This window comes from Malaclemys terrapin, chromosome 21, assembly GCF_027887155.1.
Source record: "Malaclemys terrapin pileata isolate rMalTer1 chromosome 21, rMalTer1.hap1, whole genome shotgun sequence".
NCBI lineage: Eukaryota > Metazoa > Chordata > Testudines > Emydidae > Malaclemys > Malaclemys terrapin.
Genome location: NC_071525.1, coordinates 2,274,856 through 2,289,926, shown reverse-complemented (window position 1 = coordinate 2,289,926; position 15,071 = coordinate 2,274,856). Strand labels below are relative to the sequence as shown.

General features: G+C 43.1%; 3 protein-coding genes across 4 annotated transcripts; 1 reads left to right on the top strand and 2 right to left on the bottom strand.

Annotated features, from left to right (window-relative positions):
- Positions 1-1,691: 1,691 nt before the first annotated feature.
- LOC128827246 (claw keratin-like) lies at positions 1,692-2,952 on the bottom strand. Of its 2 annotated transcripts, XM_054011083.1 has the most exons (4): positions 2,898-2,952; positions 2,003-2,255; positions 1,888-1,948; positions 1,692-1,821 (listed from the first exon to the last, which is right to left on the bottom strand). In XM_054011083.1, the coding sequence occupies exons 2-4, from the start codon at positions 2,232-2,234 to the stop codon at positions 1,692-1,694; spliced, it is 423 nt and encodes a 140-aa protein (XP_053867058.1). In that variant the 5' UTR covers positions 2,235-2,255; positions 2,898-2,952. The 2 variants fall into 2 exon arrangements, with proteins under 2 accessions (XP_053867058.1, XP_053867057.1); XM_054011082.1 differs by having other exon boundaries at positions 1,692-2,255.
- A 3,311-nt stretch (positions 2,953-6,263) lies between these two features.
- On the top strand, positions 6,264-8,196 carry LOC128827217 (claw keratin-like). The gene is made up of 2 exons (XM_054011032.1): positions 6,264-6,315; positions 7,362-8,196. Exon 2 carries the CDS (start codon positions 7,383-7,385, stop codon positions 7,923-7,925), a length of 543 nt encoding a protein of 180 aa, XP_053867007.1. The 5' UTR covers positions 6,264-6,315; positions 7,362-7,382; the 3' UTR covers positions 7,926-8,196.
- Positions 8,197-12,625: 4,429 nt separating this feature from the next.
- Positions 12,626-14,157, bottom strand: LOC128827229 (claw keratin-like). The gene is made up of 2 exons (XM_054011047.1): positions 14,103-14,157; positions 12,626-13,461 (listed from the first exon to the last, which is right to left on the bottom strand). The coding sequence occupies exon 2, from the start codon at positions 13,438-13,440 to the stop codon at positions 12,898-12,900; it is 543 nt and encodes a 180-aa protein (XP_053867022.1). The 5' UTR covers positions 13,441-13,461; positions 14,103-14,157; the 3' UTR covers positions 12,626-12,897.
- Between the last annotated feature and the right edge of the window lie 914 nt (positions 14,158-15,071).

Genomic DNA, 15,071 nt, shown 5'->3' with positions numbered 1-15,071 from the left:
ACCTTCAAAGTGCTCTAGAAGCAAAGGCTGCCTGTCTCCAAAGATTCTTTGCCATTCAAGGGGTCGGGGCTAGACTTAACCATGCATTAACTGAGCAATTTGCTGGCCAATTTTCTTTTCCTTCTGAAAACCTGTGTCCTTCTCCTGCAAACAGTCACACCGATGCTTACCCTGAACCATGTGATTGGTCTTCTTGAAACCAAAGGAAAAATGTACACAGGATTTTTTCAGACAAAAACAGTAACAAGGATTCAATAGAGCTGGTTAGGGTGGTGACTAAGGGTAAGTAGAGCAAGAAGACTAAAAGCAGAATACGGGACCAGAATTGGAGAAACGAAGAGAGGGGCTCGGTGTGTCTTTGTTACTCTCTTTCTCTCTCTCGCTCTCTCTTTAGGTCTCTGCATGACCTCAATTGTGTTTTGCCTTAGTTGAGACTGACCGAGGGGAAACAAGTAATTGAAAATGGTGGCACACCGGACTTGTTTGTCAAACTCTACAGCTGCAATAAAGAAGACAATTTGAGAAATACATTCCTTTGGAGCTGGTGTCAGGATATGGCCTTCGTGAAACCATGGATATATAGCCTTTTCTTTTCTTTTCTTTTCTTTTCTTTTCTTTTCTTTTCTTTTCTTTTCTTTTCTTTTCTTTTCTTTTGAAAATTTCAACTCTCCTTTATTTCAAATTCAAATATATAATACATTATACTATTGGTCTTCTGGTTTTAATTTCTCCTCAATTCGTTATCTTTGCATATCATGAAAGGCTTCCGTATTATTTGACCAAAGAGGAAGACTGGCAATATTAGGGCATTTGTTCTCAATGAAGCTTATGAATTTCCAGTGAAAGGCTAACTGCTCATAGTAAAGGTTTCTTCCTCAGCCGTTCAGGACTTCAATGCTGCAGCTTTAAATTGCTATCATCCTCGAGTATCTCAAAGGGGAGGGATTCATCCTTAGCCCATAGAGTAGTGCTAGGGATGGAAATGGGGATTGGTTTGGCCAAATGCCTCCAGATAAAGCACCCATATCAAATGGTCATGTGAATAAAGTTTTCCCAGTCTTTGTCTTTATCCATAATCTCTGCTGAAAAACCCGAATCTTGGGGAAAGGAAGCTCTATAGAAAAGTGAGGTTACTTGTGGACTTAAAGTTGAGAAGATCTTTCTAATGAACAGCCAAACCGTCAAAACACTCTAGAAGCAAAGGCTGCCTGTCTCCAAAGATACTCTGACATTCAAGGGGTCGGGTCTAGACTTAACCATGCATTAACCGAGCAATTTGCTGGCCAATTTTCTTTTCCTTCTGAAAACCTGGGCCCTTCTCCTGCAAACAGTCACACTGATGCTTACCAGGAAACCAAAGAAAAATGTACATTCTTTAAGTGACAATATGGAGAAACAAGGAGAAGCATAAGACTGATATGATGATGCAGTATAGTTTTTAATGCGACTGAAATTTGCAGTACAAAGTTACAGGAAGAAACAATACAGAGCAGAACCTTTTTAAGTTCCTTGTTTTACCCCAGTTGGTAGGAAATAAAACACAGCATAATAGAGGCAGAGGACTAGGCAGGTGCTCCATTACATATCTGCCGTAGCATAATTCAAAGTGAGATGTTTACGATACATATCGGTGGAAAGGACAGAACATGTAGGGCCTATTCTACTTTATTTCATGGATATTACTGTTGGGATTAACATGGCCCACAGTATCCACCGCGATACCTACGGCCATATCCCCCGTAACCGCATAATCCCCCATAACCACCTAATCCCCCATAACCGTAACCTCCCCCGTAACCACACAGTCCCCCATAACCTCCCCTGTAACCACACAATCCCCCATATCTACCTAATCCCCCATAACCGTAACCTCCCCCGTAACCACACAATCCCCCATAACCACCCAATCCCCCAAAACCGTAATGGCTCCCATAACCACCCAATCCCCCTAAACCATACAATCCTCCATAATGGCCTCCAGAGCCATACAGTCCCCCCAAACCAAATGAGCCCCCATAGCCAGCTCCGACCACAGGTGCTCCTACGGCTCCCACGCCACTCTGCTGCGGGAAAGTGCTGAGAATTGGTCCTGGGAGGGTCACGACAACCGGTGATGGTCTGATGACCACTTCAGAGTCAGGGCACTGCCTAACGCATGGCTCATTGCAACTGCCAGAAACTGGACTGGGACGGGCCACCCCGCATTCTGGATAGGACAGGCTGGAGCAAGACATCTTTCTGTGATGGAGATAAACCTGAAACACACAACAGGGAACAGATTCAAGAGAAGGTACAAGTGTCAGTGGAAGAAAGGCTTCAAAGCTCAGTTACTATTGTGGTGAGATCTACAAGGGCCCCGAGAGAGAGGAGGAGGAGTAGACGCAGTCCCTATGTTCATGGTTATTATTTGTTCCTATTTCCGCTTTCTATACCTCTTCTCCTCTCCCACTAAACTTCCCTCCCAACTGGCCCCTTTGAAGTCCTCTCCATGTCTGCAACAGTGCTGAATAATAGCTTCTTCAGAATAAAGTAGAAGACCAATGTATTGCCCTGTTATGGAATAAACTGGGAACATTTCTTCCTAATCTACCGAAAAGAGAAATGACTAAAGGATTTTATAAGGACACTTAAAAGATTTAAATGCCCTAATTCAATTTCCAATTAATAGAAAATATATTTCCCAGTTCCATATGTTGCCTCTACAATCCCCCCTTTAGCTTAACATCGTGAATCCACCAGCCCTTGCAACTGAATAAGTGCACAATATAGTTATGGAAAATCACCCTCATCCCTGATAAAAGTCACTGAGAGTATATGCAAGATTCAGTCTTCAATGGAAATGGAAGCTATTAGGATATCTCTATGGTAAGAAAGAGATGAAGTCAAAATGGACTTACCGTGTTCACTGAGGAGATGAAGTGCAGAGAAGTGTTTAGAAGAGCCCTGAGATGTGAGCACTTTTATACAGTTTGTAGGACTGCCTGAAGGATCTGAGATGCCTTTTATGGAGGAGGTCCTAATTAGTTACCAAATAAACTTGACTGCCTTGCTAACTCCTCCTTTTGATGGAGCTGTTTTCCTCAGGGTTTGGGATTATTGGGCTAATCTCAGCCTGAAAGGGTGTGACATTGTTGCATTCTTCAGCTTTCTTTCATCTAAAAATTGTACAAGCCAACTGCAATCCTCGTGTCATTCCACTGACTGACTTGGTGCTGCCATGCGAATGCATGTCAAGGTGATTCCGAGCTGTGTCAGTAGTACAACTGTCTGTCATGAACAGGAATCTGGTTTGATCCTTTCCATTTATGCTGGTCATTGTTAGGGGCATTGGGCAGTGCATTTTGTACCCGGTAGGTAAGAGGGAGGCATTTTTGTACATTGGGTCAGATCCAGTCCCCTTTGTAATCAATGGGATTCATACCATTGCCTTCAGTGTGTTTCTTCTCAGGACCTTATATCTGAAATTTACCCTTTGGCAGGGGGATAGTACCATGCCTATGGACATTTTGAGTCCAACTTGAAATGTTCAAACTAGGACTCAGCAGGGACCGTAGTGGAGCATGGGCGTTTGTGATGGCCCTCTGCCAAGGGGAGAATTTCTCCTTACAGGGATTCAAAATAAACCTAAAATTGGACCTCCACTTGTGGCACCAATTCTAAACAATTATCAAAAGAAGATTTTAAAAAAACAGAATGAGCCTCTTTAAGAGTTTCTTTCAGGGTTAGTGACAGATTTGGAAGCCATGATTGGTAAGTGTCCAGTAGGATTCAAGAGACTGAGTTTAGTGTTTGGCATGAGAAGTCCCAACTATTGCGAGCTTTTTCTGATTTTGTCAGTCATGCCCTGTCTGACCTTGAACTTAACATGTCTCCCTTCACCTCTGTGTAAAACAGGTATAATTATAATTGGAAAGCTCTTCACAAACACTTTATACAGCCAAAGTTACGTACAGTATTATTATAGTTAATAACTTTTTATTGCAATTCGACGTTCCAATATTCACTTTAGAAATGCATGTCAAGGTCATCATGTCATTCCAGTACTCGGTTCATGATTCTGAGCTCCCTCCCCCTCAAATGGAGGCTCTTTGATTTTGTTTGAATGTAGCTTTTTTCCCCTTTGTTTATATAGTTTAAGGTTAAAGGGCCTGAATGTGAGCTAGTGTAAACCAGCACAACTCCTTCAACTTCAATTTGAAGGAAGGCACTTTACCCAGCCCAAACCTTGTGTGGAGTGTATCTTTCTGTGTATACTCCGTACCTCCACCCCCAACTCTGTGAGTCAAATCAGACTTACCAAGTTCACCAAGACGAATAACGCTAGATAAGTAATCTGAAAAGTCCTAAGTTGCAGGTGCTTTCATATCATTTAGAAAGCATGTGAGATGCTCTTTACTTCTGGCGAAGACATTTTTCGCTACAAAACCAATCTTGTTGCATGCATAACAACTTCAATGGATGTAAATGTTTTCCTCATTTTTTGTGATTATTAGTGTAAAGCTCCAATTAATGAAATATTAATACGAAAATTATGAGGCTGTATATCATGGCCTGAGTAGGGAGGGACATGAGAGAGCTTGCTGTGCCTTTTTTGGGGTGACTCAAGCACTCAGGACTGGGCGTCTAACACAAAGAGGACACCCTCAATATTATAATAATAAAACACTTTGTTATCCCTGTTTTACATGCAGATGCACAGAAGCACTTTGAGGTGAAGATTATACACTGAATCCACTTAAAGAATTACACACAAAGTGCCCATTAATTCCAAGATATGCTATAAAATAAAGCCTAACTATAACCTCAGCAAATTGACGCGTGCAATGGAAAAGTTCCATTATCCCGTTGATGGAAGAGATGGAAAAATACCTTTTGGAAAATATAGGCTTTGAAAGTTTACTTTCATTGGTCACTGTGCCTTTTCTGTCCTCTACTCATTGCTGTGTGTTGCAAGCTGACTTCCATTGCAGAAAGATGTCTTGCTCTAGAAACCCATGATGGGTGGTACCATATGGGGTGACAGGCCCTCAGTCAGTTGCTACGCGCTGCAATGAGCCATGGATTCGGCCGTACCAAGACTGCAGAGTGTTTATCTACCCACAATAGAACAAGAGAAAACAAAGCTACGTTCAAAAAAATCAAAGAGCCTCCATTTGAGGGGGAGGGAGCTCAGAATGATGAACGGAGTACTGGAATGACATCTGACACACTGACATGCATTTTTAAAGTGAATATTGGACCATCTAATTGCAGTAAAAAAGTTATTACTACTATAATAATACAGTACATCTCTTTGGCCGTATAAAACGTTTGTGTAGTGCTTTCAAATTATAATTATACAGAGGTGAATGGAAGTATGTTAAGGTCAAGGTCAGACAGGGAGAGATTGGCAGAATCAGAAATATCCCCCAATAATCAGGACTACTCATGCCAAATACTAACCTCAATCTCTTGAACCCTACTGGACACTTACCAATCATGGCTTCCAAATCTGTCACTAACCCTGAAAGTAACTCTTAAAGAGGCTCATTCTATTTTTTTTTAATCTTTAGATAATTGTTTAGAATTGGTGCCACAAGTGAAGGTCCAATTTTAGGTTTATTTTGAATCCCTGTAAGGAGAAATTCTCCCCTTGGCAGAGGGCCATCACAAAGGCCCATGCTCCACTACAGTCCCTGCTGAATGCTAGTTTGAACGTTTCAAGTTGGACTCAAAATGTCCAAAGGCATCGTGCTATCCCCCTGCGAAAGGGGGAATTTCAGATATAAGGTCCTGAGAAGAAACACACTGAAGGCAATGGTATGAATCCCGTTGATTACAAAGGGGACTGGATCTGACCCAATGTACAAAAATGCCTCCCTCTTACCTATCGGGTACAAAATGCACTGCCCTAACCATGACCAGCATAAATGGAAAGGACCAAACCAGATTCCTGTTCATGACAGACAGTTGTACTACTGACACAGCTCGGAATCACCTTGACATGCATTCTCATGGCAACACAATGTCAGTCAGTGGAATGACACGAGAATTGCAGTTGGCTTGTACAATTTTTAGATGAAAGAAAGCTGAAGAATGCAACAATGTCACACCCTTTCAGGCTGAGATTAGCCCAACAATCCCAAACCCTGAGGAAAACAGCTCCATCAAAAGGAGGATTTAGCAAGGCAGTCAAGTTTGTTTGGTAACTAATAGGGACCGCCTCCGTAAAAGGCATCTCAGATCCTTCAGGCAGTCCTACAAACTGTATAAAAGTGCTCACATCTCAGGGCTCTTCTAAACACTTCTCTGCACTTCATCTCCTCAGTGAACACGGTAAGTCCATTTTGACTCCTTCTCTTTCTTACCATAGAGATATCCTAATAGCTTCCATTTCCATTGAAGACTGAATCTTGCACATACTCTCAGTGACTTTTATCAGGGATGAGGGTGATTTTCCATAACTATATTGTGCACAATTTCAGTTCCAAGGGCTGGTGGATTCATGATGTTAAGCTAAAGGGGGGATTTTAGAGGCAAAATATGGAACTGGGAAATATATTTTCTATTAATTGGAAATTGAATTAGGGCATTTAAATCTTTTAAGTGACCTTATAAAATCCTTTAGTCATTTCTCTTTTCAGTAGATTAGGAAGAAACTTTCCCAGTTTACTGCATAAAGGGTCAATTCAGTGGTCTTCTACTTTATTCTGAAGAAGCTATTATTCATCACTGTTGCAGACAGAAGAATGGATTAAAAGCTGACAACTGGTGAAATCCAGTGTAGCAATTCCTACATTCTTATGAGCAGAAATACCCCTTGAAGACTCTTCTCCTTAGATGGTTAAATTTAGTGTTACTCGATGGTAGTCAGTGGACCTGAGCCAATGTACCTCTGCCAAGGATCTTGCCTTTAGTGATTTGTTTGGAGAAAAGAAATGTTTCTGTTCATTTCTCAGCAAGTATTGGTGATTTACCAGGTTTGGAAAACCAAAGAGCCACAGCCAATATCCAAAAGGAAAAGAATTCAATTACCATTATCTTAGCCATGTTCTCATTGAGTAAAGTTTAAATGGAACACAGAATCCCAGCTGTCCATAATAGACATAATTACACTGATTCCGGTTGGTCCCTTTCAGACACAATCATGGAGAGGACTTCAAAGGGGCCAGTTGGGAGCGAAGTTCAGTGGGAGAGGAGAAGAGGCGTAGAAAGTGGAAATAGGAACAAATAATAACCATGAACATAGGGACTGAGTCCACTTCTCCTCCTCTCTCTCGAGGCCCTTGTAGATCTCACCACAATAGTAACTGAGCTTTGAAGCCTTGCTTCCATTGACACTTGTACCTTCTCTTGAATCTGTTCCCTGTTGTGTGTTTCAGGTTTATCTCCATCACAGAAAGATGTCTTGCTCCAGCCTGTCCTATCCAGAATGCGGAGTGGCCCGTCCCAGTCCAGTTTCTGGCACCTGCAATGAGCCGTGCGTTAGGCAGTGCCCTGACTCTGAAGTGGTTATCAGACCATCACCGGTTGTCGTGACCCTCCCAGGACCAATTCTCAGCACTTTCCCGCAGCAGAGTGGCGTGGGAGCCGTAGGAGCACCTGTGGTCGGAGCTGGCTACGGGGGCTCATTCGGTTTGGGGGGACTGTATGGCTCTGGAGGCCATTATGGAGGATTGTATGGTTTAGGGGGATTGGGTGGTTATGGGGGCCTTTACGGTTATGGAGGATTGGATGGTTATGGGGGACTGTGTGGTTACGGGGGAGGTTATGGATATGGGGGATTAGGTAGATATGGGGGATTGTGTGGTTACGGGGGAGGTTATGGGGGACAGTGTGGTTATGGGGGAGGTTACGGTTATAGGGGATTAGGTGGTTATGGGGGATTATGCGGTTATGGGGGATATGGCCGTAGGTATCGCGGTGGATACTGTGGGCCATGTTAATCCCAACAGGAATATCCATGAAATAAAGTAGAATAGGCCCTACATGTTCTATCCTTTCCACCGATATGTATCGTAAGCATCTCACTTTGAATTATGCTACGGCAGATATGTAATGGAGAACCTGCCTAGTCCTCTGCCTCTTTATGCTGTGTTTTATTTCCCACCAACTGGTGTAAAACAAGGACCTTAGAAAGGTTCTGCTCTGTATTGTTTCTTTCTGTAATTTTGTACTGCAAATTTCATTCGCATTAAAAACTGTGCTGCATCATCATATCAGTCTTATGGTTCTCCTTGTTTCTCCCTACTTGGTCAAAAATTCATCTCTGTGGAGCTTGCAGTACTGGGAACATCTCAAGTTGCAACTTTGAAAGCCATGGAGTGAATCTGGCCCTTGTAGAGGTCCATAGGATTATGCAAGCCCTCTGCAAAGAGTTCCTCCTTTCCTTACCTGGTTGAACAAAGTGTCTTTTTCTGAAATGATTTATCCATATTGTCACTTAAAGAATGTACATTTTTCCTTTGGTTTCATGGTAAGCATCAGTGTGACTGTTTGCAGGAGAAGGACACAGGTTTTCAGAAGGAAAAGAAAATTGGCCAGCAAATTGCTCGGTTAATGCCTGGTTAAGTCTAGACCCGACCCCTTGAATGGCAGAGTATCTTTGGAGACAGGCAGCCTTTGCTTCTTGAGCGCTTTGAAGATTTGGCTGTTTACTAGAAAGCTCTTCTCAACTTTAAATCCACAAGTTAATGTAGTACAAGAATCTAATGGCTTTTGAGGTTGCTGTTGCTCACTACACTCCATATATAGAATATCCCCAGGGTCTATCATGGCATGATATTGCAGGAACTGCAAATTAAAAATTACATTTTCATCTACACATGTCGTCAACATTTTTGTGCCCTTCAGCTCCCAGAAGATGAATATTTTCCAATAATCAAATTTTTGATTGGATGACACAAAAGGAAAAAATTATGCAGACCAAGAACATGTCATAATATTTAGCTGGTGAGGGGAGATATATCCATCTGTGCACAGGTTTTATTTAAGGGCAATACAGCTCTACTCTTCAATATCACACCATACCTATGGACTCCTCTCTGGAACGGAAGAACAGAGACATTTCTATAGATGATCAGACCTCTCTCTATCAGCGGTCAGTACCAGAGGCTTTACTGGGAGTTCAAGTAACCCAGGAGAACAGAGGTACAGGGTCACTATCCCCCATCAGTTAGCTCTAACCTACATTATTGGATGATACCCTGAAGCACAAGAGTTTATATCCTTGAAACTTTGCCGCCCTAGGCAAAAAAGCCACCCACCTCCTGGCCCCCCGCAGCACGGCAGGGGAGGGCGCCCAGCCTGGCTGCGGGCCCGCAATCCCCGACCAGCTGGAGCGCTGGGAGCAGGGCGGAGAGCTAGGCCGGGGCTCTCTGCTCTCCCCGGCGGCCAGAGCACCGGGGGGAGGGTGGAGAACCCCCATTGGCCAGAGCTCCAGGAGGAGCGCGGCGATCCCAGCCGGGGCTCTCCGCTCTCCCCGGCGGCTAGAGTGCTGGGAGGAGGGTGGCGAGCCCACCGCGGCTCTCCGCTCTCCCCGATCGGCCTGAGCGCTGGGGGGAGGGCAGCGAGCCCGCTGCGGCTTCGCTCTCCCCAGAGTCTGGAGTGCCGCGGGGAGGGGGCGAGCCCAGTCGCGGCCCTGCTCTCGGGCCTGAGTGCCCCGCCGTGCCGCCCCCCTCCAGGCGCCGCCCCAAGCACATGCTTGGTGTGCTGGTGCCTGGAACCGGCCCTGATGTCATTAGTACTTGCTGATGGATAAAGGAAAGTGTTTGGCTTTTTTAATATAAAAACAAAACACTAAACATCACTTCCTCCGCTAATACAAATCTGCGCTTCCCACTGACTTCACTGGAGGTACACTAATTTAGATGAGATGAGGATTTTCACCTATAATCATCTCTGCACCTTAGAATGTAGCAATTGGCATGCTGGAACAGATGTGTGGCCCATCAAATCCAATATCCTGTTGCAATGAGTGTCACTTACCAACTGCTTCACAAGGAACAAGAACAATTAATTTGTCATTTATGGTGTAAACTTAGGGAATTTCTTCCTAAACCCGCAATTAAAAATTGGGGGTGAGAATTTTCAGAGCTACCTATGGAATTTGAAAGCCCAAGTTCTAACTGAAATCAATAAGATCTAGTGTTACAAATGCATGTCTTACTCTGAAAATTCAAGCCTTAGCTTCTAAACCGAAGAAAAAAATTTCTGCAACTTTATAATGGAGTAAAAGATATTGAAAAAGAATCAAACAAAACCTTTAACGCTGTTAAGAATCATGGAGTGAATGTGCAAGATTCAGTCCTAAATTAAAACTATCACTGACATGCTAACACATCATCTCAAAGATTAAAGAGAGATTGAGTCGAATAGGACTTACCCAATTCATGGAAGAGAATAGGTTAAACACGTGGTTTGAAGACTTCTGAGTCATGAGTGTTTTTATACAGTTTTGTAGACAGCCTAGAGGACTAGATAGGCCTTTTGTTTCTGTAAGTCTAATTAGTTATGAAACAAACTTTGTGTAACCCCTTCAATTGATGTATTTTTTCCTCTGTGTTTATGACGATTAGTTTGTTCTTAAATCCATATGGTAGGACATGCACAATACACTCTGGACCTCTCTTTCATCTTAAAACTCCTCACTCCTGAGGAAAAGAGCTGACAATTGGTCCCAAGTTAGTCACAGCAGCCAGTGGTGGGTAGATAAACATTCTGCAGTCTTGGTACGGCCTAATCCATGGCTCATTGCAGCGTGTAGCAGCTGACTGAGGGCCTGTAACCCCATATGGTGCAACCCATCATGGGTTTCTAGAGCAAGACATCTTTCTGCAACGGAAGTCAGCTTGCAACACACAGCAATGAGTAGAGGACAGAAAAGGCACAGTGACCAATGAAAGTAAACTTTGAATTTCAAGGCATTGCAAAAACACTCATTACGCTTTTATAAGTGCAAAGTGTTTTATTATGATAATATTGAGGGTGTTCTCTTTGTGTTAGACGCTGAGTGCTTGAGTCACCTCAAAAAAGGCACAGCAAGGTCTCTCATGTCCCTCCCTACTCAGGCCATGATATACAGCCTCATAATTTTTGTATTAAAATTTCATCAATGATAGCTTTACACTAATAATCACAAACAATGAGGAAAACATTTACATCCATTGAAGTTGTTATGAATGCAACAAGATTGGTTTCGTAGCTAATAAGGTCCTCATCAGAAGAAAAGGTCATCTCACGTCCTTTCTAAATCATATGAAAGCACCTGCAACTTAGAACTTTTCAGATCACTTATCTAGCGTTATTTGTCTTGGTGAACTTGGTAAGTCTGATTTCACTCACACAGTTGGGGGTGGAGGTGCAGTGTATGCACAGAAAGATACACTCCACACAAGGTTTTCTCTAACCTAGGTTGGGTAGAGTGCCTTCCTTCAAACTGAAGATGATGGAGTTATGTTGGTCTACACTCTCTCTCACTCTCTACATGACCTCAATTGTGTTTTGCCTTAGTTGAGACTGACCGAGGGAAAACAAGTAATTTAAAATGGTGGCACACCGGACTTGTTTGTCAAACTCTACAGCTGCAATAAAGAAGACAATTTGAGAAATACATTCCTTTGGAGCTGGTGTCAGGATATGGCCTTCGTGAAACCATGGATATATAGCCTTTTCTTTTCTTTTCTTTTCTTTTGAAAATTTCTACTCCCCTTTATTTCAAATTCAAATATATAATACATTATACTATTGGTCTTCTGGTTTTAATTTCTCCTCAATTCGTTATCTTTGCATATCATGAAAGGCTTCCGTATTATTTGACCAAAGAGGAAGACTGGCAATATTAGGACATTTGTTCTCAATGAAGCTTATGAATTGCCAGTGAAAGGCTAACTGCTCATAGTAAAGGTTTCTTCCTCAGCCGTTCAGGACTTCAGTGCTGCAGCTTTAAATTGCTATCATCCTCGAGTATCTCAAAGGGGAGGGATTCATCCTTAGCCCATAGAGTAGTGCTAGGGATGGAAATGGGGATTGGTTTAAATAAATAAATAAATTAATGGAGATATCCTATCTCCTAGAACTGGAAGGGACCTTGAAAGGTCATCGAGTCCAGCCCCCTGCCTTCTCTAGCAGGACTAAGTACTGATTTTGCCCCAGATCCCTAAGTGGCCCCCTCAAGGATTAAACTCACAACCCTGGGTTTAGCAGGCCAATGCTCAAACCACTGGCCAAATGCCTCCAGATAAAGCACCCATATCAAATGGCCATGTCAACAAAGTTTTCCCAGTCTTTGTCTTTATCCATAATCTCTGCTGAAAAACCCGAATCCTGGGGAAAGGAAGCTCTATAGAAAAGTGAGGTTACTTGTGGACTTAAAGTTGAGAAGATCTTTCTAGTGAACAGCCAAACCTTCAAAGAGCTCTAGAAGCAAAGGTAGCCTGTCTCCAAAGATACTCTGCCATTCAAGGGGTCAGGTCTAGACTTAACCATGCATTAACCGAGCAATTTGCTGGCCAATTTTCTTTTCCTTCTGAAAACCTGTGTCCTTCTCCTGCAAACAGTCACACCGATGCTTACCATGAAACCAAAGGAAAAATGTACATTCTTTAAGTGACAATATGGAGAAACAAGGAGAACCATAAGACTGATATGATGATGCAGTATAGTTTTTAATGCGAATGAAATTTGCAGTACAAAGTTACAGGAAGAAACAATACAGAGCAGAACCTTTTTAAGTTCCTTGTTTTACCCCAGTTGGTAGGAAATAAAACACAGCATAATAGAGGCAGAGGACTAGGCAGGTGCTCCATTACATATCTGCCGTAGCATAATTCAAAGTGAGATGTTCACGATACATATCGGTGGAAAGGATAGAACATGTAGGGCCTATTCTACTTTATTTCATGGATATTCCTGTTGGGATTAACATGGCCCACAGTATCCACCGCGATACCTACGGCCATATCCCCCGTAACCGCATAATCCCCCATAACCACCTAATCCCCCATAACCGTAACCTCCCCCGTAACCACACAGTCCCCCATAACCTCCCCCGTAACCACACAATCCCCCATATCTACCTAATCCCCCATAACCGTAACCTCCCCCGTAACCACACAATCCCCCATAACCACCCAATCCCCCAAAACCGTAATGGCTCCCATAACCACCCAATCCCCCTAAACCATACAATCCTCCATAATGGCCTCCAGAGCCATACAGTCCCCCCAAACCGAATGAGCCCCCGTAGCCAGCTCCGACCACAGGTGCTCCTACGGCTCCCACGCCACTCTGCTGCGGGAAAGTGCTGAGAATTGGTCCTGGGAGGGTCACGACAACCGGTGATGGTCTGATGACCACTTCAGAGTCAGGGCACTGCCTAACGCATGGCTCATTGCAACTGCCAGAAACTGGACTGGGACGGGCCACCCCGCATTCTGGATAGGACAGGCTGGAGCAAGACATCTTTCTGTGATGGAGATAAACCTGAAACACACAACAGGGAACAGATTCAAGAGAAGGTACAAGTGTCAGTGGAAGAAAGGCTTCAAAGCTCAGTTACTATTGTGGTGAGATCTACAAGGGCCCCGAGAGAGAGGAGGAGGAGTAGACGCAGTCCCTATGTTCATGGTTATTATTTGTTCCTATTTCCGCTTTCTATACCTCTTCTCCTCTCCCACTAAACTTCCCTCCCAACTGGCCCCTTTGAAGTCCTCTCCATGTCTGCAACAGTGATGAATAATAGCTTCTTCAGAATAAAGTAGAAGACCAATGTATTGCCCTGTTATGGAATAAACTGGGAACATTTCTTCCTAATCTACCGAAAAGAGAAATGACTAAAGGATTTTATAAGGACACTTAAAAATTTAAATGCCCTAATTCAATTTCCAATTAATAGAAAATATATTTCCCAGTTCCATATGTTGCCTCTACAATCCCCCCTTTAGCTTAACATCGTGAATCCACCAGCCCTTGCAACTGAATAAGTGCACAATATAGTTATGGAAAATCACCCTCATCCCTGATAAAAGTCACTGAGAGTATATGCAAGATTCAGTCTTCAATGGAAATGGAAGCTATTAGGATATCTCTATGGTAAGAAAGAGATGAAGTCAAAATGGACTTACCGTGTTCACTGAGGAGATGAAGTGCAGAGAAGTGTTTAGAAGAGCCCTGAGATGTGAGCACTTTTATACAGTTTGTAGGACTGCCTGAAGGATCTGAGATGCCTTTTATGGAGGAGGTCCTAATTAGTTACCAAATAAACTTGACTGCCTTGCTAACTCCTCCTTTTGATGGAGCTGTTTTCCTCAGGGTTTGGGATTATTGGGCTAATCTCAGCCTGAAAGGGTGTGACATTGTTGCATTCTTCAGCTTTCTTTCATCTAAAAATTGTACAAGCCAACTGCAATCCTCGTGTCATTCCACTGACTGACTTGGTGCTGCCATGCGAATGCATGTCAAGGTGATTCCGAGCTGTGTCAGTAGTACAACTGTCTGTCATGAACAGGAATCTGGTTTGATCCTTTCCATTTATGCTGGTCATTGTTAGGGGCATTGGGCAGTGGTAAGAGGGAGGCATTTTTGTACATTGGGTCAGATCCAGTCCCCTTTGTAATCAATGGGATTCATACCATTGCCTTCAGTGTGTTTCTTCTCAGGACCTTATATCTGAAATTTACCCTTTGGCAGGGGGATAGTACCATGCCTATGGACATTTTGAGTCCAACTTGAAATGTTCAAACTAGGACTCAGCAGGGACCGTAGTGGAGCATGGGCGTTTGTGATGGCCCTCTGCCAAGGGGAGAATTTCTCCTTACAGGGATTCAAAATAAACCTAAAATTGGACCTCCACTTGTGGCACCAATTCTAAACAATTATCAAAAGTAGATTTTAAAAAAACAGAATGAGCCTCTTTAAGAGTTTCTTTCAGGGTTAGTGACAGATTTGGAAGCCATGATTGGTAAGTGTCCAGTAGGATTCAAGAGACTGAGGTTAGTGTTTGGCATGAGAAGTCCCAACTATTGCGAGCTTTTTCTGATTTTGTCAGTCATGCCCTGTCTGACCTTGAACTTAACATGTCTCCCTTCACCTCT

What these genes read in the sequence shown, in the direction of transcription:
- LOC128827246 (XM_054011082.1), bottom strand. Translation starts at nt 2,234, where the DNA reads ATGTCTTGCTCCAGCCTGTCCTATCCAGAATGCGGGGTGGCCCGTCCC.
- LOC128827217 (XM_054011032.1), top strand. Translation starts at nt 7,383, where the DNA reads ATGTCTTGCTCCAGCCTGTCCTATCCAGAATGCGGAGTGGCCCGTCCC.
- LOC128827229 (XM_054011047.1), bottom strand. Translation starts at nt 13,440, where the DNA reads ATGTCTTGCTCCAGCCTGTCCTATCCAGAATGCGGGGTGGCCCGTCCC.